We start from the raw sequence: 21,654 nt of genomic DNA, 5'->3' as shown, positions 1-21,654 counted from the left end.
TAGCCATTGCAGGATTCAGTGGTAAAATTTTAAGCCCACAGAACCACCACCACATTTCTCAAATACAAAAGAATCCATACACATTTATTCCAAACCTTATTGGTTTATTCAGTCTTGCCATTCCACACAAGTACCAACAACATGACTACAAGATGCTAAAGGTATACAAAAATCAAACTTTATAGTAATGACTGTACAATAGGTTGCAAATCTCTTGGCCTTTTGCAAACTGAACACTAGTTATCCCAATTGGTCTCAGACTCCTCACCTTCCGCCCCAGGAGGAAGGCGGCAAGAGAAACAGCTTTTCTGCCTATTTGTTTCACATATTCTAAAAGCGAAAGCATTTACATCGGTCTTGGGAAGGACAGGGCGTGTGAACAATGCACCAGAAACATTTTAGTAAAGGAAGGGATGACTTAAAAAGAACACTAGTCCTAGTCCCCCAGTTCTTAGGCTGGTTAAATGCACCAGCTGCAAGGAATATGAAAAAGCTTTTCTGTGTGCCAACATCCCTAAGGGCTGAGGGTGGTGGTGGGGGGAGAGGAACCAGTCTGTATCTAAATTTGCTGAGGGTTTTCTTGCAACCTGCCATTTCTTACTTCCAACAGTATAAATTTATTTTTGACATATCCTAAAAACAAGAGACTTCACTGGACTTAAGAGGACAGTATCATGTCTAAAGAACAATGTTTCTTGTTGAGAACTTGCAAACCAAAGCTCCCTTTTAAAAGGACTTTTAAGTCCAACAAAAGTCCACAGTTCACCCTGCTGGGCCCAAGACACTAGGCTAGGTTTCAGTTTCTCAGCTTTCCCTTCGTTTTATTTTCCTTCCTCTTTTATTTTTAAAAGGTACAATTTTTAAACTGAATGCACTTTTAAGTTTTAAAAAAAAAACAACTGCTGCCAAGTCCCACATTTTATCGGGAAGAGTTGGAACTGGATCGGCTGCGATGACGCCTGCGGCCTGGAGATCTGGATCGTGACCGTCTGCGAACTGGGGATCTGCGCCTGGGAGACCTGGACCTGAAAGGGAATATAGTTGTGAGGAAGAGAGCAGAGCTTCAGTTAGGAGAATGGATGGATATCAAAAGTAATCCAAACTTTTCTAGTCCCTTTTTATTCAACAGCATTCAAGAGTAGTTCTTATATCCTAAAGGGTGAAGGCAGTTCAGCATGCTAACATTTTGCAAATGAACCCTAATGCAAAAAGCAATATAGCAACTGTATAATAGTAACTAAATAAAATAAATATTTTCTCAGTTCCTAGATCAGTGTTTTATTTTTGCAAATACAAAACATCAGCTTATATTAACAATAAAAATATTCCATCAATCTCGACTTAAAGCATAGGTTCAAACTTAGAATATGTTTATTAGTTGTAAGATTTTACACACATGTCCCCTGAGCACTTGAGAAGGATCTATAGGGGAGAGAATGCTGGAACTATTATGGCGCAAGTACTTCCACCTGCCTTCCCCTAATGTATTTCTTAAATATAGATAGGTAGCCGTGTTGGTCTGCCATAGTCAAAACAAAATAAAAAAATTCCTTCCAGTAGCACCTTAAAGACCAACTAAGTTAGTTCTAGGTATGAGCTTTCGTGTGTTTCGTATCTGAAGAAGTGTGCATGCACACGAAAGCTCATACCTAGAACTAACTTAGTTGGTCTTTAAGGTGCTACTGGAAGGAATTTTTTTATTTTGTATTTCTTAAAGTATTTTTAAAAATAAAATTGCTGGATTTATTATTGTACATTTGGTATGCTGTGAGTCACTTTGAGCTCTGCTGTGGAAAAGTGGCATACAAACCAACTGATGCTAATGCCTATCCTTCAAATACTTTGTGCAGGGACAGTCTTTGTTTGCCATCAGCTGTAGTGCAGGAAGTAACTCACTGCCCATCCTTGGTGTGACCCATTTGAGTCCGCAGGTGTCTTCTTTTTATTTTGCCTCCCCGGACAGAGCTCCTACCAGCTGTGAACAACTAAGCCCCTCCAGCTTACCCAGCTCCACAAAGGCAACCTACCTTCTCCTCATGCGAGGTGGAGAACGACGCCACATGGGCGGTGGCGGCAACATCCTCCGCGGAGGGGAGAAACGCCTGAGAGGCATCCTGGGCCGAGGAGTCAGGACAGCTGTGGCAGTGATCTCCTGACCATCAATCTGCCCTATTTAAAGATCACAGAAGCAGAAAGTTGATTTGTTTCAGCAGGGTGAGGGATTGACGCAAAGGCCCCCTGCAGCCACTGCCTTCTTGCTCACTAGGGAAGGTCAAACTATGGCAATGGTGTGGGGGAGCAGGGAACCTAGAGGGAGATATTAATACACAGGTAAAACATACATGCAGGGGGGTACCAAAAAGACATTGGGGAACTGCAAACACCACTTTGCTTACCTATTACAATCAGGCCCAGTTCCCTGACTGATTCCCTCTGTGGGTCATTAGCCCCCCAAGATTTGGCATCAAGATTTGTAACCTCTGACCTACACTATAAGTTTTTAAATGTCCAACATGGGACTGCAAGTTTTTCCTGGGACAAGCCTCTGCTTTCTTTATGAATAATTGCTGCCAACTTATTCCAAGGTTTTTGCTCATGCCCACAGGTCCATTGCCTTTCTGGAGAATGCAGTTTACCTTGGGGGCCATTTTCATCAGGATGATCCACCCTTCTCACTTTGGGCCAGAACCAACATGATGTGGTTGCAGAGGTCCCACCAGCCCATATTCCTGGCAGACGAGGTTGATTTATTAAAAAGAAGTCATACAGTTAAATGATATATTTGTATTATTATAAGAGTAAAACTTGGAAGAATCTAGAGCCTTATTTTGTTCAGGTGTGCTCTGCAAAGAGCCCTCCTAGCTGGTAGAACCTATATCACTTTTGGGAAATCTGAAACCCTTGCTTTAATGGGGGGATCATCTCAAATTACAGATTTTTCAGTCATGTAGGAGTCAAACCTCTTAACAATGCAGCCAGCTTCTGAAACCCACCTCCATCCATGTGCTTCAGTGCCTTCTCAGCATCATCTGGATTCTCAAATTCTACATATGCATAACCCTTTGAGAGGTGTGGGTTGAGTCTGTCGACTGGCATATCAATCATTTTGATCTTTCCATAAGTGGAAAATATTTCCATTATGTGGTCCTGGAAGAGGAAAAGCAAGCTCCTTAACGCTCATGGCAAATGTTCATTACCTTCCATCTTCATAACAACAAAACACTGAATGGGCAACGGCGGAAGCAGCAGCAACACACACACACACCCCTTTAACTGGATTTGAACAGAAAGAGTGAAGACCATTCAGTTACATATTGAAATGCTTCAACAGTTTTGCTTCCCAGGTTACCTGAACTTTACTCAGCTATATCTATAGGAGAATAAGAAGAGCCTGCTGGACCAGGCCAGTGGCCCATCTAGTCCAGCACACTGTTCTCACAGGGGTCAAGCCACTCGCAAGCAGGGCCTGAGCACAACAGCACTCTCCCCATAGAGATCTAGTGTATCAATACTGGGAGGGACCCTTGGTCAACAGCATTCCCAGCATTCATATTCAATATGGACTTACAGGAAGCTGTCTTATACTGAGTCAGACCATGGGTTCTGGGGGACTTATGTTTCCCCACCCCCTTTGGCCTTTTTACTTCTTTCTGGGTACGAGTGAACAACAGGCATCTGTTACCTTCGTCACATTTCTGGTGAGTCTCCCAACATGTACTTTGGTAGGTTTGGGTGATGGACTCCTTCTCTTCCGTTCCTTTTCATCTCTCTTGAGCGGTTTAGACCTGGTGGAAATAAACAAAAAGTGTCAAACAAAAATTTAAACGTATGGATTTGCAACCCAAGCTCTTCATTAACTCCAATCAATGCAGCATGACAAAAAAACACCAATGATCTTATTCTGTATTCCTTGCTAAATTTGTTACTTAAAAAAAAGTGGCTGGTGCAACAACTACAGGCCATTTATAGTTTGCAAGAAATAATTATGCTAAAAGTGAGTAACTATTGAGGCTTAACTAAAATTCAGTAGGGCTTGGAGGGACCTTTATTTGATACTATCTACCAAGTTTGCTAGCATGTGCCCCTCCCCAAGAAAGAAACATGGCCTTTGAGCTGAAAAGTGTTCGCCACCCTTGTCTTACAGGAAGCACTTATCAAGGCCAATGGAAATAAAGTAGCCAGTAGCCTCCGGTACTCTAGACTCACTTTGAACGGGAACGCCTCCTGTTGTCATGCCGATGTCGAGATGGGCTTGGAGAACCCGATGAGCTGCTGGAGCTGGAACTGCGGGATGTGCTTGAACTCCCAGAGCGGCTTGACGCGGAGGAGGAGCTGGAGCCACTGCTGGAGCCGGTGCTGGAGCTAGAACCAGAACTGGATGTGGAACTGGAGCGAGACCTGGCAGAGAAGGTGTCATGCAAGAGACTAATGGCAGCAAGGGTGTTCTCCCGATAACCCCCAATAACTGTTGAAGGTGTTGGAAAGAACACACCATTGTCTTTTGCAGTTCCAACCCAAACCTGGCCACTTCCCAATGCAGAGGTGATGATCTTTCTAAATCATTTCACTTATTGTATAAATGGTCCTTTGTCGAAAAACAGATTTCAGAGCAATATACAAAATTCACCTCAAATTACAATTACCTTATAAAACCAATTTAATGAAGAATGAGAAAAACCATTCAACCCACTAAAAATGCCACCATCTAAAATGCTCAGGCAAAGAAAAATGTTTTAACAGTCTCTGAAATTACCTCCCTTTGGAGGGTGTTCCACAGTTGAAGTGCCCATAACACACACACACCCCTTTGTAAATGCAGGACACACATCTTCTAAAGATGAACACCAAGAAGGGCCTCCCCTCCAAACAGATCATTGGGGTGCAAACAGACCTCCTGTACGAAACCACACACAAACCCCCAATATCTCAATCAGAGAAGAGGATCTGAAGTCAAGTATGTGTTCAGCATTACTGCTTCACTCAACTTACAACCGACCTGCTGGTTCACATCAAGGGGCGTATTTTAAGTTCTCAAGCTTAACTGCCCTACATTCCTGGGAATCTCACAAGTAGGGCATGGTGAGACAGCCACCACAACTCCATCCCTGTATCCAACATCTGAAGAGTTAAAAGGTTTCCTCTGCCTGAGCATGGCGGCATCATTTTTTAACTGCCGATTAAGAATCCTTGGGAAGGCCTGGTCCTTGAAACGGCCTTCAGAAACCCAAGAATTCCTGACTCTGCTTACCTGGTGCTGCTACTACCACTGGAGGCGCTGCGCCTCTTGCGAGTTTTGTCGCGCCCACGATCCTTTTCGCTTGACTCCTTTGTAGCTGGCTTGTCTTTGGATCGGTCCTTGGACTTTTCTTCTGTACGGTCCTTGCGCTTGGTAGGAGAGGGAGCCCTTTAATGTACAAAGGTTCAGAAACTCAATTTCCAACCCCGCAATTTCAGTTGCAACAAAAGCAAGAAATGTCACTGCTACAAAGATGCTAAGAGACAAATCCCCAGTGTTTACACTATGGAGCGGCTTCATGAAAGAAAGCCAATGGTGTGGAATATATGGAGATTATGAAAAGGAGGGAAGATGCATTTCTAATTCCTCATGCTTGATGGGAAATCCCTAGGAGTCTGCACAGATCCCCCAAGAGGGGTGAGGCCTTGAACATTCAGACAATTATTACCTAGTGCTGGACTTTTTATTATTTTCTTTGATTCCTAGCAAACTCTTCTTTTTCATTCCTGACAGCTCCATTTTCCCCTTCCGAGTCCAAAAGCGGCACTTTTTTGGGGGGGCTCACTTATCTGAAAGCTTACTTCTAACTCCTTGATTCTGAGAAACGATCCCTAAGCGAATGCAATAAACTCCAAAGAGCAGCCTAGTGACAAGATAAAAGGGATATGAGACAGTTAACATATAGGCAGAGGAAAAGAAAACCCACTTCACAAGAAAAGGCACAAGCTTCATGCAAAGCATTATAGTTCACACACTTCTGTGTGGCTTGTTATTTCCCATTTGAAAACCGCATCTGCTGAACAACTTAAGAGTGTGTTTACACAGAGCATTTGAATTTTCTTTCTAATCACCCTTCAAAAGGAGGAAGAACACACAGCAAAGCACACAAGAGTTTTTCAGCCTGAATTTCTTAGTACTTTTCCTTAAGATATGCAGCATTACAACAGGACAGTGGTAGCCAACATGATGCCCTCCATATGAATTGAACTCCAACTCCCATCAGCCTGTCATCAAAGCCAACTCTCATGGATGATTGGAGTTATAGTCCAGCAACATCTGGAGAACACCACGTCGGCTACCTCTGCAATAGAAAGCAAGGTACCTCAACAGGACATTGTGGTACAGTAGTAGCAAGAAAGCATTTTAAGTCCCAGGGAAACTATAGTAGATTTTAATTGTTTATAAGGATTTCTACTGCTCTTCCTAAATTCTTAATGCAGTTTCTCATTACTACTGCTAAGCTTTAATTTGTATTGATATAGAGTGCTGCAGTTAAGTCTGCAATTTCAGCTCCAGGGTCACCCCCAGAGACTATTAAATGTAACAGAGCAGAAGCACAGCGCAAAACCCTATCCTCAGATCACACAACAGGGGTGGTAAAACCTGTGGTCTTCCAGATGTTCTTGGACTCCAACTCCCATCAGCCCCAGCCAGCATAGCCAATGGTTGGGGTGATGGGAGTTGGCAAGCCAACAAAATTTGGAGGGTACAGTGGTGCCCCGCAAGACAAACACCTCGCAAGACTGAAAACCCACTAGACGAAAGGGTTTTCCGTTTTGGAGGCGCTTCACAAAACGAATTTCCCTATGGGCTTGCTTCGCAAGACGAAAATGTCTTGCGAGTTCCCGCGGTTTTTTTTCCCTTTTTCCCCCCTTTTCCTAAGCCCTAAGCCGCTTATCAGATGATCCGCTAAAAGCCGCTAAACCGCTAATAGCGCTAATCCGCTAAGCTGTCAATGGGCTTGCTTCGCAAGACGAAAAAACCGCTATACGAAGAGCCTCACGGAACGGATTAATTTCGTCTTGCGAGGCACCACTGTATTTCCCATCTGTGGTATAAAAGAACCTCAGTTGGAAATGCTGCTGGCTTTTCCAGATAAGCTACAGGAAGTCCTTATGGGTTACACCAGGGGTCAGCAACTTTTTTCAGCCGTGGGCCGGTCCACTGTCCCTCAGACCATGTGGTGGGCTGGACTATATTTGGAGGGGGAAATGAACTAATTCCTATGCCCCACAAATAACCCAGAGATGCATTTTAAATAAAAGCACACATTCTACTCATGTAAAAACACCAGGCAGGCCCCACAAATAACCCAGAGATGCAAATAAAAGGACACATTTTACTGATGTAGAAACACACTGATTCCTGGACCATCCGTGGGCTGGATTGAGAAGGCGATAGCTTATTTCAAGTACTTTAATTCTACCCCTCAGTATAGAACCCAAGGTAAAAACAATGACTATTTTAGAATGGTAGAGTACAGGGTACTGTACATTTCAGATTAAGTGTATGTATTTTTCTCTAGCGAACAAGCATCAGGGCAACCTATGGGAAATGGGTGGAAACTCTGAAAACAAAGGTTTTCATCCTTGTAGTTCAATTCCTGTACACTGCTATGCTCAAGTAACTCAACAGGCACTGAGAGAGCAAGGTTGCTTTGATGTACATTTGACATACAAAGGACAAATATGTTTTGTCATCTTTAAGATTAACACTTGGAACTATTACTTTACAGAGGGCAACATGGATTAAAATTAAAGATGCATTTTCATGTGCTGAGACTTCTCTCAGGCACATTATACACACAAACTGTGTATAATGTGCTTATGCAAATAACCCTTTGGGAAGGTCCAAAGTAAGCTCCAACAGGCCATTATTCTACTGATGTCTGTAACTTAAATTGCAAGTTCAAACATAAGGGAAAGCACATACTGTTATACCACTCTGCTTCTGCTATAGCAGAAGACTATTCCCACAAGCTTAGCTTTTCACTTGAAGCTCTGGTTAAGTGTTTCTGCACGAGTCATTCAAGAAGGCAGCTCTTGCTTTTGTGTCACTCACAGCTATTGTAGAAACATAGGTGTGTAATGATATTCCCTGCCCTAGGGAAGAACTCAAATTCAGAAAACCTGTGTCTGGATATCCCAGATTTCTTAGTCATTCTGCTTTGACAATGCTGAATGTAGCCCTGTGTTATGTAGCAGACAGGAGCATTTTCAGAAGAAGCAGTAGGACGTACTCCAGCAGATGTTTTCATCAACAAAGAAATTAAATGGGATTAAAGGTATTATTCCTCTATATCCACACTTCATGACCCACTCTCTAAATGGTACAAAAACAATTTGAAAGAACTGTTCAGGTTAAAAGAGGTCTTGAAATAACTTGGTGGTTAAGAGAAATCAGTGAACCCTCAGTAAGAGAGAACTGTGTCTGCTGTATATCACATCCTCAGTGCTGTAAAACCAGGAACACCAAGCCCAGGCTTACCAGTGCTGCCCAAAAAGAAACAATATTGTGTACAAACTTCAATAGTGCCTAGAGGTCTTTCTGTGGGAATCAGGCTTTGCAAACTGACTCTTATCAGCATGTTCACAAAGCTAGCAGAATGGCTACCTGTATACCTTACTGTGTTTGGGCAATACAGTACATTTACTTCACTGTGGTGAAAAGCCACTTGTTACATAATCAAGTGAATGTTTTTAGTCTTAGTGTTTTTAACATATCAGTGGACTTGCATATTTGTCTAAGTAATCACTGATATTATTGAAAGGCAATTTTGTTGCTATTGATAATGAAATATTAAGTGAATTATAATAGCACCTGCCACACTACTGCTCTTCACTACCACCATCCCAAGAAGACCCTCTAAGACCAAGACCACCCTCTAAGCCCAAGAGGGACCAGAGATTTGAACTTGAGCTTCCCAGGTACAAGCTATATCCTGTACTAGCTCTGCAAGCTGGCTGAACAGACAACAGGTTACATGTAAAAGTAAGAATCCTACTAGCAGAAGCACCATATTGCTGCAACATAAAGCCATATCTGAGAATCCCTACGCTGGAAGCCAAGGTTTAAGAGGTAACCAATGGGGCCAGTGTGGTGCAACACTTAGCATTACAGAAGCAAGAGGGTTAAATCCCTGGTCAGTCACAAAAACTCAACTGAGTGGCCTTGGCTAGTCTGAGGGATCACAACAGGCCTAACTCACAGGACTGTTATGAGGTTAAAACGAGGGTAAGGGAGAGAAGAACCATAAACTCCATCCTGTATATTTCCTTGGATAAGGGGTTATCTTTCCCAACATAAAATAGATAACACGATCAATATAATAATAGAAGGAGGCAACTCGAATGTGCACAGTACTGGTCAGGCAAATAAGGGGGCTTGAAGGAGACTTTCAGAGTGGGCTCCCGGAAGTTCGGGAGACCCCTCAAGGGAGAAGAGCGGAGTGGGAAGAGAAACGAACCCCCTCCTCAACCGGGCCTAGCTGGCGAGACGAGTTTTCCTCGCCCGACACGGAGAAAGAGGGAAACGGGAAGGGGCGGAGCAAATCGGCTCTGCCGCTTCAGTCAACCGACCCCCCTCAGCGCCTCTAAGGGCTCCCAAACTCTCCCCTCCAGCCAAGGCCTCCCCGCTCCTCGAGCTCATCCGCGGGGCCGACCTCCCTCACAGACCCACCCCCAGCGTCTGGGAACCTTTTCTTGCCACACTCGGGCGCAGTCACGGCTAACTGCAACCGGACCGGGGCAGATGGCGACGGATTACCGCCTCTCCCCTCTACTTACATCCTCAGAGCCCGACCGTCGCCCCCTCGTCGCGCTCGCGGTGACGTATGGATTGCCGCCTTCCCCACAGCGGCAAAGAGCCGCTAGGCGGCGCGCGCTGATAGCGTCACCGAACGAAAGGAAGCGCAGAAAGGAGAGGCGGGGTAGCCATTTATCTCCATGGTTACCGTCCCCACTTAAAGGGGCAGATCAACCCTTTTTGTTGTGGTAGTTTAAGGCCCCATGGAGATAAAAAAGAAGGTTTTTTAGGAGGGTGGGGAGAACCCAACAACAACCCACTTAGGTGTTCTTAAAACATGATAATGGAAAGGGGAAATGGAAGTTGAAAGAATTATTAGCTCGTGTAGGATTTTTTTCCAAATGCCTAGCACTTTGGACATTAAACATTTTAATAAACTCAAATGGGAAGGCCTGCTGAGACCCCTGGCACGGGAGGCTAAAGGAGACTGCTTAGAGCCTGTCCAGATCCCTTTAATGTCGTTATTCTTCCTGCAAGGAGCTCAAGGTGGCATGCATTGTTTTCTCCCTTACCAGTTTTATCCTTGCACAAACCCTGTGAGGTTCGGTAGGCAGCGCCTAACCTACCACACAAGGCTGTTGCATGGATAAAATAGGATACTTCATAAATGCCCTGCATTCCTTGGAGGAAGGTTAGGATAAAATGTAATCAATAAGCAGCTGTGTGGCAGGCAGGCAAGGATTAAAACAGCAAAATAAAAGAGGCATGTGGCAAACAGTGTTTACTCTGGTGTGAGCTTTCATGGAGTAGGGTCAACTTCATAAAATATATGAAATGCTATCTTTAGTTGGCAGGTTGTACAGATAGACACATAACCTATTTATGTATTATGACTTTTAGTTTGTTCCAAAAAAGTTATTACACCACTGTTATTTCTAGAGGTTTTTTTCTTTATAGGTAGCTAACCAACACAGCTACCTGTGAATATGTTAGTTTAATGACATGACATGACTAATGTCCAGTACAACAAACTAAATCTACTTACCAGCTATAAAACAAAGCAACCACCACACGCCTCATTGTGGGATGTACTGTATCTAGACTTCGTTCAATTTATAGTGTAATTCTGACCATATCTACTTGGGAGTAAGTTCTATTTAATTTAGTGAGACTTTCTCCCAGTAGAATTAGAATGGCAGTCTAAATTCCCATAGATTTCAGTGGGAATTGAGTTAAATCATGACAAACTTGTTTGACTAATTTCAATGGGACACAAGTTCAGCTAATTTTGTTTGGAACCGACCATATTTATTTATTAAATGTAAAATGTTATAATCACTTAAAGGTCATCAATGTCTCAGCTGCAGGCACATTTGTGCCCGTAGGGTACCCCCACCAGCTGAAAATAGGTTTGAAGGAAGCATTCTATCATAGCAGGTGGCACAATGCCTAGGTGGCACAATGCCTAGCTGTGGTTTACAAATATGCTCAAGGGCCTCAAATGTCTGGCAAGCATGTACTGTAATAAATATTTAAGAATGTAGTGCAGTCACAGAGACCCCGTGGGAGGGTTTGTAGTGCTGCATCACAATCCAGGATTTCTATCTTGTCAGGACAGGATAGGGAAGCAAAAGTAAACAGCAGTGGCCAGGGCATGGAAAAGAGAGAAGGGAGGGCCACTAATAGGGAGGCGGGGATGGTGGTTTAAAACCATGTCAGATGCTGCAAGATTGGAGGAAACTGTTTTAAAAAATGGCAGAGGTCTGAGTAGAGTAAGCATGGGTTAATGCTGAGGAGTAGAAGCTGATAGTTAACTTTAGCACTGTCCAACCATCTCATCCTCTGTCGTCCCCTTTTCCTTGTGCCCTCCATCTTTCCCAACATCAGGGTCTTTTCCAGGGAGTCTTCTCTTCTCATGAGGTGGCCAAAGTATTGGAGCCTCAGCTTCACGATCTGTCCTTCCAGTGAGCACTCAGGGCTGATTTCCTTAAGAATGGAGAGGTTTGATCTTCTTGCAGTCCATGGGACTCTCAAGAGTCTCCTCCAACACCATAATTCAAAAGCATCAATTCTTCTGCGATCAACCATCTTTATGGTCCAGCTTTCACTTCCATACATCACTATTGGGAAAATGTAAGGGGAGACTTGCCTAACAAACAAACATTAGCAAACGTTTATCCTACATAAACCTTGGAAGGAAGGCGGCTCTTCTCCTGCAAGGGTTAATTAAGCTGCTTCTTCCCTTGACCCCTTTCCCTGAAAGGGTTACAGCGGAGCTCCTCCTAGTACACAAACCTTGTTCCCAGCAGGCTTTGAGAAGTTTGGCTTTCCCCCAATCAAACAAAGAAGGCTGTAGCTTTTCGAACAGCTGCTGAAGCCTCGTCAGCAGCCCCGGGACTGTGCAAAGTTGGGGAGAAGGGCGGCGTAAGTTTGGAGCGTTGCTGCTGCTTAGTCCAGGCTGTGCAGAACCGAAGCACTTGGGGTTAGAGAGGTGCAAAAAGAGCATTTGAGTTGGCGGAGCGGCGTTTCTCCTCTCAGCAGCGCGATCCTTTATGAAGCAGCCGGAACAGTTTTGAACAGAAGGAGGCTATGAAGATTGCAACTTTGCACCAATTTAGGGAATGAGATTCGCGTGGGAGTAACATATGTTTAAGCGTGCAGGGGCTAGCTTTGCACACCTGGCTGCCATGGAGATCGCCTCTTCGGTCAAGATTTGGTGAAGGGCGCTTTGTATTTTAGCAGGTTTGTCTCATTGCTCTCGTCGTTTGTTATTAAATTGTGCAGAAATCGCGGCTAGGTTTTTGTTGTTGTTGTTTTGTCCATCACCAAACAAACTAAAAGGAACCCCCGGGTAATACCTTTTGGTATCAATGCTAATGTTAGTAATAAACATCTATAAAGGAGCGAGGAAGTTTCCCCCGAATTAATCAAAACCTTTTAGGCTATAATTCTCTTGTCTGCTTACCTGATGTAAGCCCCATTGAACTCGACGGGGTTTACTTTTGACTGGGCATGCATAAGATTGTGCAGTTAACTCTTCTTAGTTTACAATCCCAAGTAATAAAAGAGAGCTCTCTTGGAAAGATTCAAACTTGAATGTCGGGGTATAAATAGAAACAGAAATAACACAATTTTTCACCTGGCTGGAAAATAAAGCACACACACATTCAGTCTTACTTATGTAACTTGCATGCCAGCTGCAGTAGAAAACGGAATACGTACATTTATTTTTGTTGGCATCTGTCTGTCCCAAAAGAGAATGGAGGTACCTCCTGGGGTGAAGCCAAACCACTGCACTAGGCGCAAGCCTGGGCAGTGTGTTAATGTAATCCTAGGTACCGTATGTCTACTCAGAAATATCTCCCTCTGAGTTAAATGGGACCTTCTTCCAGGTTAGACATGTTTAAGGATTGCAGCCTAAAACCCTAACAACCTCTTCCTGCCCACTCTTTATTTATTTTGCTTCACATTCGGCTTGGTGAGGAGCTTTGATGAACTCAAAATATTTTATACACCTCATTGTGACCTTTTAGTTAGGCTTGATTATTAAAATATAGGAAGACATACAGATCATACAGTTCCTTCAACAGATTTTTCTTAGCTTTCAAGGTAAGTAATGCACCAGAACCTGTAATCCCTGATGATTATGTACCCTTGGGCAAGAAGCCAGTTTAGGAGAAATAGGATTGTGGGTTATACTAACAAATGACAGCTTCAGGGATTCTAAGTGTACCTTCTTATATGTTGTATAACTCTTTAATAAGTGTTGCCTAACAGTAAAATCTTCTGTTTTCTTAGTGTAGTATCTTAACTGCTGTGTTTAACAAGCCAACCCACTGCAGTTAGTAAAGGAATATTATGTCTCCTGGTAACATTCCACTTAGCTAGGCAATGGTTTGAACATTATAAGGGCTTTAGCTGCTTGTTCATCCTAATCTAGGGTGTAAAGGAAAATAGAAAAAAGCTGCCATTAATAATACATTTAAACATCAATACAGTCATCTTAGTTTGTACATATAGATCAATATGTGCCATCTAGATGTCCTAATATGTCTTCAAATGAACTTGGTGTTCATAGAAAGTGCACTCAAATGTTGCAAGGACTTTAAGGTCATCAGACCACTGAACAGTAGATGGTGCATTTTTATTGTTCCAGGCTTTTAGTGACCATTAGGACATGTAAAATCTATTATTGTTGTTCTGCCATTAAGCAGCATACAATAGAAATATAATTTAAAAGTACATGAACATCTGCAAATTTCTAGGATTTTGCCAGTGCAAAATTGATAAGAATAACATCTTTGGACCAAAAAGAAAATATCACTGGACATGCCCACAGGGTTAGGGTTTTAACTACTATCAAAAATTGATAGTCTACTTTCCCTGGGCTGGAGACATTTATTACATTTGGATAATGAAACATATCTATTGTTAGTGCTTATTACAGGAGAAAATGGTATTGGCCTTTATAGATTTTAGTCTACCTAAAATAACACAGTAAGCCCAGGTGGAAGCTTCCAGGCAGCTGTGAACCCCTAGACTTCTCTCTCAACCCTTAAACCTTCATTGTAAAGGGAAAACTTCTGTACCTCCTCTAAATTGTAAGTCAAAGAGCTCAGATTGTATTTTGCTTTCTTTCCTTGGGATAACCAGCATTGTCTTTAGGTTAAAGCTTCTCTGAAAGGTTGTAATGATGTGTAATTAGGTGGACTCTGATCCTGTGGAAATACTCCCACTGTCATGAATCTGTTCAAAAGAGATCCTTGCAACATCACAATTCACTTCTAGGGCAAATAACCCATGAATTCTGTACAATGTGTACTGTTTGAAATGTGTCTGTACAGGCCTGGCTTTTGGCCTACAAAAGTGCATCGTTGCTGTGGCATCATCTGTAAAAAAAACCTTCTTTGGCTCACTAGGTTTGTGTGTGTGTGTGTGTGTGTGTGTGTGTGTTCCTTGAATTTCAAAACATTCTCTAACTTTGAAAGCTTGTTGTGGCAACATGAGTAACAATTCACACATTTCCTTGAATGCCCTCCTAACAGGGCAGAGAACCATAGAAGCAAGGCTTTGTTTCTGAAGACTCTACGTAGACAAAATGCTCTAGAAATGGTGTGTAGGATGTTATTAAGCAATGAGGGAAATGTGGCCCTCCAGGCCTCTCTGTGTGGCCCCATATACCTTCCTCTGGCCATACCTCTCACCAACCCTACTTTGTTCCTAGCTGTCTTGGAGTGTTTTGGGTTGTTGTTTTTTCCTGGCTGGAATGTGTCCATAATCTCTGATACTGCTTCTTGTTGGCTGGATGAAAAATAGAGGAGGGCTGGCTGTAGAAACTACAGTGGTGCCCCGCAAGACAAATGCCTCGCAAGACGGAAAACCCGCTAGACGAAAGGCTTTGGGGGTGCTTCGCAAAACGAATTTCCTATGGGCTTGCTTCGCAAGACGAAAATGTCTTGCGAGTTCCTGCTGGTTTCCCCCCCTTCCCCCCCCTTTTTCTAAGCCGCTAAGCCACTTATCCGCTAAGCCGCTAAAAGCCGCTAATAGCACTAATCCGCTAAGCCGTCAATGGGCTTGCTTCGCAAGATGAAAAAACCGCTAGACGAAGAGACTCGCGGAACGGATTCTTTTCGTCTTGCGAGGCACCACTGTAGTCTACTCTGCAAAGGTAAAATCTGCATCCATTGCTCTGCCCGCTTCTGAAGCCCCTGCCCAGATGGGAATGAGGCCCTTAGTTTAAGAAAAGTCCCGTCCCCGTCCCCCGAACTGGGGTGTCAAGATCTCTGGCAGAGCATGCCTCTGTTCCACTTGGTGGTCAACCTTGCTTGATTTTACTTTGCTGCCATCTGAGCCCCCAGGCCCTGCTACAGTAAACAATTCACAGTGCTTTTGATAAGTGCACAGCTGCTTATCCTGTAATACTGTCACTTTAACTTGCTTTGTCCTTGGAATTTGTTTAAGTTCTGTGGGGCTGGCTAACAGTGTGGCCCTCCAGAGGCATTTATTTATTTAGCAGCATTTATATTCACTTAGTTTGCAATAAAATCCTTAAGTACTTTCCATAAAATGGTATAAAATAGCAACGAAAACAGCAGACATAATAAAATGACCAAATTATCGTTAAAATCAACAGATGTTAGAAACAAATGTACGCAATAAGACCAGTGTCATTGGGCTCCCAACTCCCATCGGCTTCACCAGCATGGCCAACAGCTGGGGATGATGGGAGTTGTGCTCCAACACCACCTGGAAGGCCACAGGGTAGCTACCCTGGTTTGTGTGATCATAGGGGAAACCTGAAGTTAGAACGCTGCCTAATCCTCAGCCAGATGGTCCATTTAGGTGTTCAGAAGCATCCACCAGATAGAGCCCTATTCTCTCTTTCTTTCTTAATGAGAATAATTTTATTCTATCCTTGGTTGTTGTTGTTTTTTCTTCTTTTCTCTTCCAGCCCAAAGTTCTGCTTAAGAAACAGAAAACTGCAAGAAATCAGAGAGGGATTTCCCCAGCATGGCTTCTCTTCTTGTGTGGGCATTGAGTGGACAGGGTTAGACTGATGCTTTTAACTCCTGCACAAGCATTATTGGAGTCTTCCTTTGCTACAGAAAAGGATATACATATTTTAACTCCCTGCCCATCTTCTGAAGGGGAGATATAAATCCAAAAATACACAAGTGTTTGTTCCATGGAAAAGACCATTGGCCAGCTCAGGAGCTGGTGATCGCTGCTGGATTTCAGAATGGATTTAACTTTTGCAGTGGCTTTCTATAGGATGGTGCAACAGTCTTTGTGACCATTTGACCTTGGAAGAAACACTGGTTGTTTCCCCAGTACCATTTTGCCTGTTTGACCTGCTAATCTAGCAGCGTCCACATCAAGGTCTCTGTTGGCTGTTAACGTACCCTACCTTGAAAACGGCGTATTCTTCTGGAATGTAGCCACTGTCCATTTGACTAAAGGAAGAGGCCAAAGTCCTTGGCCCCACCATGGGTCGCTTAGACGACCATGCCAAGAAACGGATTGTGGAGCTGCGCAAAGCCGGCTTGAGTTTCCGCAAGATCAAAAAGGTGCTGGAGCTGGACAACATCCGGGTCACCCCGCAAGCCATCTACCTGTTCCTTAAGCGCAAGAATGTTGAGCCCAGCCAGCCCCCACCTGTCTCTTTTCTGCAACCTGCTCTCGAGAATGGAAGCAGGAAGACTCTTGTGGACCAAGCTGGCTGGGAGGACAACCAGCTCTGGAAGTTACTGCAGGAAAACGAGACTGAGCGCCATGGGCAGAGAGAACCTGCTGGCTCTGTGGCAGGAGTTGGCCCAAGCTATGAGGTGCCGCCTTGTAACGGCCATTGTGATGGCGAGGAGCACATCAAAATAATTAGCGTGACTTCCTTGAGCAAGGATGGAGGGCCGTTTGGGAAGCAGAGTGCCTCCCATGAGGGCCTCTCCAGCGGATCTCAGCTGGGCCAGAATATGGGTAAAGCTTTGCACAGCCTCCTTGTTCACATGTGCTGCTGGCTTCTGCTTGAGGCCTGTTTAAGAAAACTCCCACAACCTTTGCTCACAGCAACCACCCTCTGCAAGTGCAGGCTGTCAGGGGTCCACTTTCTATGGGTTTCTGGGCTGGAGGGTGAGTGACGGTTTAGTAGCACTTCCAGTGGCGTAGCGTGGGTTGTCAGCACCCGGGGCAAGGCAAGTAATTTGCGCCCCCTAACCCGTGGATTTGCGCCCCCTAACCCGTGGATTTGCGCCCCCTAACCCGTGGATTTGCCCTAACCCCAGATGTTGCGCCCGGTGCGGCCGGCCCCCCCTGCACCCCCCACGCTACGCCACTGAGCACTTCTAAGGGGTAATAGCTTCTATTTTGGTTCTGAGTGCCGTGTGACCTATGAAGCCCTTAATGGCCAGGGCTTAAGGCAGCAAACCCATGGGCCTTAAGGCACCAAACCCATGGGCCTAATTCGTCCTGGCACATGTCCCAATTTGGCCCATGAGGCTGTTCCTCAGAAACTGCTCCCACTTGCCCCACACTTGTATGTGAACATTGGTGTTGGGCAGGTACAGACTTTGCTGCAAATTTCTTTGCAAGTGGGGCTTCCTGTCAGTGCCTATCGGCTAAGAAGCACTGATGGAGAGTTCAAAGGCGATTGACAGCACTAAGGAACACATTAAAAATAAATGAATCAATTAACAATTATGGGAAGATGCATTCTTAATTGTCTGCATAGGCTTGGAGGAAGATAAAAGTTTTCAGGTGTTTAAAGGTTGAAACAGAAGGCAGCTGCCAAGTCTCCATGGACAGAGTATTCCATAGCACTGGGCTGACAATAACACTGAAGGCTCTGTTTCGTGTTGATGTCAAATGAGCCTCACCAACTTGGGGGACAGCTATCAACACACCTGCAGATGATCTCAGTGATCAATCTAAGGGTTCAGGCCATCCCTAAGGTACCCTGGACCTAAGTTGTTCAGGGCTTTGTAAATCAATACAAGGACCCTAATCCTGGCTTGGCAGCAGATGAGCAGCCAGTGCAGATGTTTAGCAATGGTATCACACATTCCTGGCATGTGTCCCCATCAGCACATCTGGGAGGCACCATATTAGTTTGCTACCCTGCTTTTCTCTGTTGGGATGACACTGAGGCACCTTCACTTCTTTCTCTTTTTCTCTTCCAGGTGACAACTGCCCAGGGCCAAAACCTGTGTCGCCTAGCTGCTTGACTCCATTTGCACCTGCAATTCCTCAGCATAATCTGAATGGCAAAGGGAAGGCCTTTCTGCCACCTGCCCGGAATCCTGCCTTGATTGTGAAAAGGAAGATCGTAGGCCGGGCCATTCATCTCCAGAAAAAGGTGGGAAAGGCACACAGAGAGAGGGAGGGAGAGACAGACAGAAATGATTGGAAGCCCAGAATAGAATCCCAAGTTAGCCCTATTATTCTTGAGTAGTTTCATGCAACCCCTAGAGCATTAGAAAGGATGGGTCTGGTGTCCTTCAGTGGGGTATGAGAGCTGATTTTTTCCCTTTGGATTCAGATAGCGCATGGGTAGACCAGTCTAAAAAGCCCGGGACACAAATTTTCATGGCCCTCTAGTGGTTATGGTGGCTCATTTAGCAGAAATAATGTAGATAGCCGTGTTGGTCTGATGCAGTCAAAGTGTGCATGCACATGAAAGCTTATACCCAGAACAAACTTAGTTGGTCTCTAAGGTGCTACTGAACAAATTTTAATTTTTTTAAATTTATTCAGAAATAATGTATTTAGTGTTAACTTTGGAAGTTGTATACTCGATTGTGACCAGACCAAGCCTCCTAGAGCAAAATATACACAGGGTGGATGCAGGATGGATAGAAGTGCTGCATGAGTGCCAAACGTCTGCATTGTATCTAGCCAAGTATTACTCAGAGTAGACATATTGAAAGTGACTGGAGACGACCCTCTTGCCTTTTGCATGGCTGGGATGTAGTTCGCTCCCAGAACGGAATGTGGCCCTTGAACTGAATGAATGTTCCCACCTGCACTTTTTTCATATTCTGGAAGTACAGTTCTTAAGCTGAAACTGAGTCTTCTCCCTTGTCCGTTAGGCAAATGTACAGAATGGGCAGAATTCATCTGGTTCTACACCCAGTTTGCCCTTCATGGTGAGGGTGCAGCCAACTGGCCATCCTTCCAGGGGGACAACTCCTGTCCCGATGGCATCTTCTGGCTGCTCTGCAGACGTAAGTGATGCGGAGTTTGCATGCTTTAATAGCGATGCATGTCAGAAAGAGAAAAGGCTCCCAAGCAAAAGGTGGTTCATTGTTTTTTGGGGGGCGGGGGTGGGAGTTGAAGGATTGTGCACATTGAGGTGGTAAGAGAGTCTGTAAGAACTTCAGAACCCAGTTGGAGAAGAGTTAGGGCAGGGGGCCACTGACCTTTTGGGGAATGCTTGGAATTTTGAGAAAGTGCCATGGGCATCAGTTACAAAATGGCTGCCTTGAGGGCATGGGGTAATTGCCACATCATCTGAAAGGGAAGAGACAGAGACAGGGCCACAAAATGGTGTGGGCGTGCTCTCCCTCTCCCCTCGCAACAAGGGGGGGGGGAAGGCAGCTACATCAGCCACCACCATGCTCACTCGCAGAGAGAACCTCTTTGCACCTCTCCTCTGAACAGAGGGTAAGATGCCAACCCAATGAAATATTGACATGTTTTAAGGGGGCATGTTCAAAGTAGGAGAAGCTGAGACGGTGCAAGGAATTGAGCAGGAAGAGCTAACAATCCCTGGTGTTTGGTGGATTTCAGAGGGGATATTTATGAAGACCTGCTGCAAATGCCACAGGAGGCATCCTGGCACCTGTGATGTTTGTGACTCCTGAGCTAGAGTCTTTAATTGAAGAAGAGAATAACTATTTGGTGATCCTGCCGTGTTATGTACTGAAGTTCACACCCTGGCCCAGCAGGGGGATACTGTAGATAGTTATGCAAATGAAGGATCGAAAGTGACGTTCAATGATTGGAAAGTTTTAGAAAGTTGTTACAGTAACGTGGTACTGGAGCTCTATATAAGCAGGCTGACTGAGCCCTTCAGTTCAGTTCTGTCCTGGCCTGTGAATAAACAAGAGCTGTTTGAAGAATCGCTGTGTCGTCTGATATGTTCACCCACAACTTAACACGCCATTTCTTCTTCTTTTTTGGATTCCCCCTCCCCTTTCTAGACTAAAGATGCCAGTACTCAGACTTGTACATTTAACCCCACCTACCCTCCAGTTCATCAGAATCCTCAGTGGGGAGCTCAGATGACTACCTCCTTGGTCCCTGCTGCCAACCCTCAGCCACTTGCAGAGAAACTGGACACAGTGCACACTGAGGTCCAGAAGCTTGCGCAGGCTGTGCATATGGTGCTGGAGCGCCAGTGCCGACTGGAACGCCAACAGGAGCAGCAGCAGCGCTTCCAACAGGAGCTTCTCATGACGCTGCAGCAGCTCAGCTCCACTGTTGGCCATGGGGCGGTCCCTGCCCATGCCTCCTGTACTCCTTACAACGTGGCTGACCCCTCGCCACCCTTGCCAAGCTTCAGCCAGTTCAAGATGGAGCTTATCTGACCAAGGACTACGGGGATGGCAGTGGAGGTAATGGGTGAGCTGTTTTATGTTCTAAGTGTACTCTATTTTTCGCTCTATAGGATGCACCAGACGATAAGACGCACCTAAGACGCAAGAAAAAAAAAATTCTGAATCCCAGAAGCCCGAACAGCAAGTGGGATCTGGCTTCTGGGATAGCCACTGAAGCCTCTCCCAGGCAGCGGGATGAAGGCTCCCCCTGCCTGGAAGAGGCTGCGCGCAGGTAAGCTGCCCTCTGTACCTTCCCCCATCTCCCTCAAGAACCGCACGCTCTTTAAAGGGAGTGCAGTTCTTGGGGGCTTTTCTGAGAGGTGGGGGAAGGGACAGAGCCCCCCACTTCCCACAAGAGCTCCCGCTGCCCTCCGGAGGCTTCTGGGGCAGCCCATGAAGCCCCCGGAGGGCAGCACACACATTTTCCCTTACTTTTTAGGAGGGAAAAACTGTGTCTTATAGAGCGAAAAATACGGTATGTCTTTCGCACCTGGCTCCGATTAGTAGATCTGCAGGTTCTAGAAAAAGACACACACTAAATCCTGCAAGTCAAACTCGTATGGCAGGGGCAGTTGCAAAGTAAATGGGGTTAGAACAGCCTTTGCATACCTGATGTCCTCCAGGTGTTTAGGACTACAGTCACAGCCAGCATAGGGCAGCATGCTGGCAAAGGCTGGGTGTGAGCTGCGTCCCAATTCTTTGTGGGATACCTTGCACAGGATTGGTTAGGGAGTACCTTGTCCCTTATGACCTGTATCAAGGCCCTGTGCGACCACGTTCAGAATAAAATTGTCTATTTACACA

At 44.9% G+C, this 21,654-nt stretch overlaps 2 protein-coding genes across 8 annotated transcripts; one reads left to right on the top strand and one right to left on the bottom strand.

Moving 5' to 3' along the window:
- Positions 1-83: 83 nt before the first annotated feature.
- RNPS1 (RNA binding protein with serine rich domain 1) lies at positions 84-9,925 on the bottom strand. Of its 3 annotated transcripts, none has more exons than XM_081840399.1 (8): positions 9,802-9,918; positions 5,685-5,879; positions 5,249-5,404; positions 4,207-4,362; positions 3,683-3,785; positions 2,994-3,147; positions 2,028-2,169; positions 84-1,025 (listed from the first exon to the last, which is right to left on the bottom strand). In XM_081840399.1, the coding sequence occupies exons 2-8, from the start codon at positions 5,753-5,755 to the stop codon at positions 920-922; spliced, it is 888 nt and encodes a 295-aa protein (XP_081696525.1). In that variant the 5' UTR covers positions 5,756-5,879; positions 9,802-9,918; the 3' UTR covers positions 84-919. The 3 variants fall into 3 exon arrangements, with proteins under 3 accessions (XP_081696525.1, XP_081696524.1, XP_081696526.1); XM_081840398.1 differs by having other exon boundaries at positions 4,207-4,398; positions 9,802-9,917; XM_081840400.1 differs by lacking the exon at positions 5,685-5,879 and having other exon boundaries at positions 4,207-4,398; positions 9,802-9,925.
- A 2,157-nt stretch (positions 9,926-12,082) lies between these two features.
- On the top strand, positions 12,083-21,654 carry LOC309329630 (uncharacterized protein). Of its 5 annotated transcripts, none has more exons than XM_081840582.1 (6): positions 12,083-12,502; positions 14,268-14,361; positions 16,212-17,233; positions 18,433-18,608; positions 19,342-19,476; positions 20,455-21,654. In XM_081840582.1, the coding sequence occupies exons 3-6, from the start codon at positions 16,747-16,749 to the stop codon at positions 20,839-20,841; spliced, it is 1,185 nt and encodes a 394-aa protein (XP_081696708.1). In that variant the 5' UTR covers positions 12,083-12,502; positions 14,268-14,361; positions 16,212-16,746; the 3' UTR covers positions 20,842-21,654. The 5 variants fall into 5 exon arrangements, with proteins under 5 accessions (XP_081696708.1, XP_081696707.1, XP_081696706.1 ...); XM_081840581.1 differs by having other exon boundaries at positions 14,208-14,361; XM_081840583.1 differs by lacking the exon at positions 14,268-14,361 and having other exon boundaries at positions 12,089-12,184; positions 12,235-12,502.

Source organism: Podarcis erhardii (genome assembly GCF_964252035.2).
Source record: "Podarcis erhardii genome assembly, chromosome: 14".
NCBI lineage: Eukaryota > Metazoa > Chordata > Lepidosauria > Squamata > Lacertidae > Podarcis > Podarcis erhardii.
This window is presented reverse-complemented; position numbering and strand designations above follow the sequence as displayed.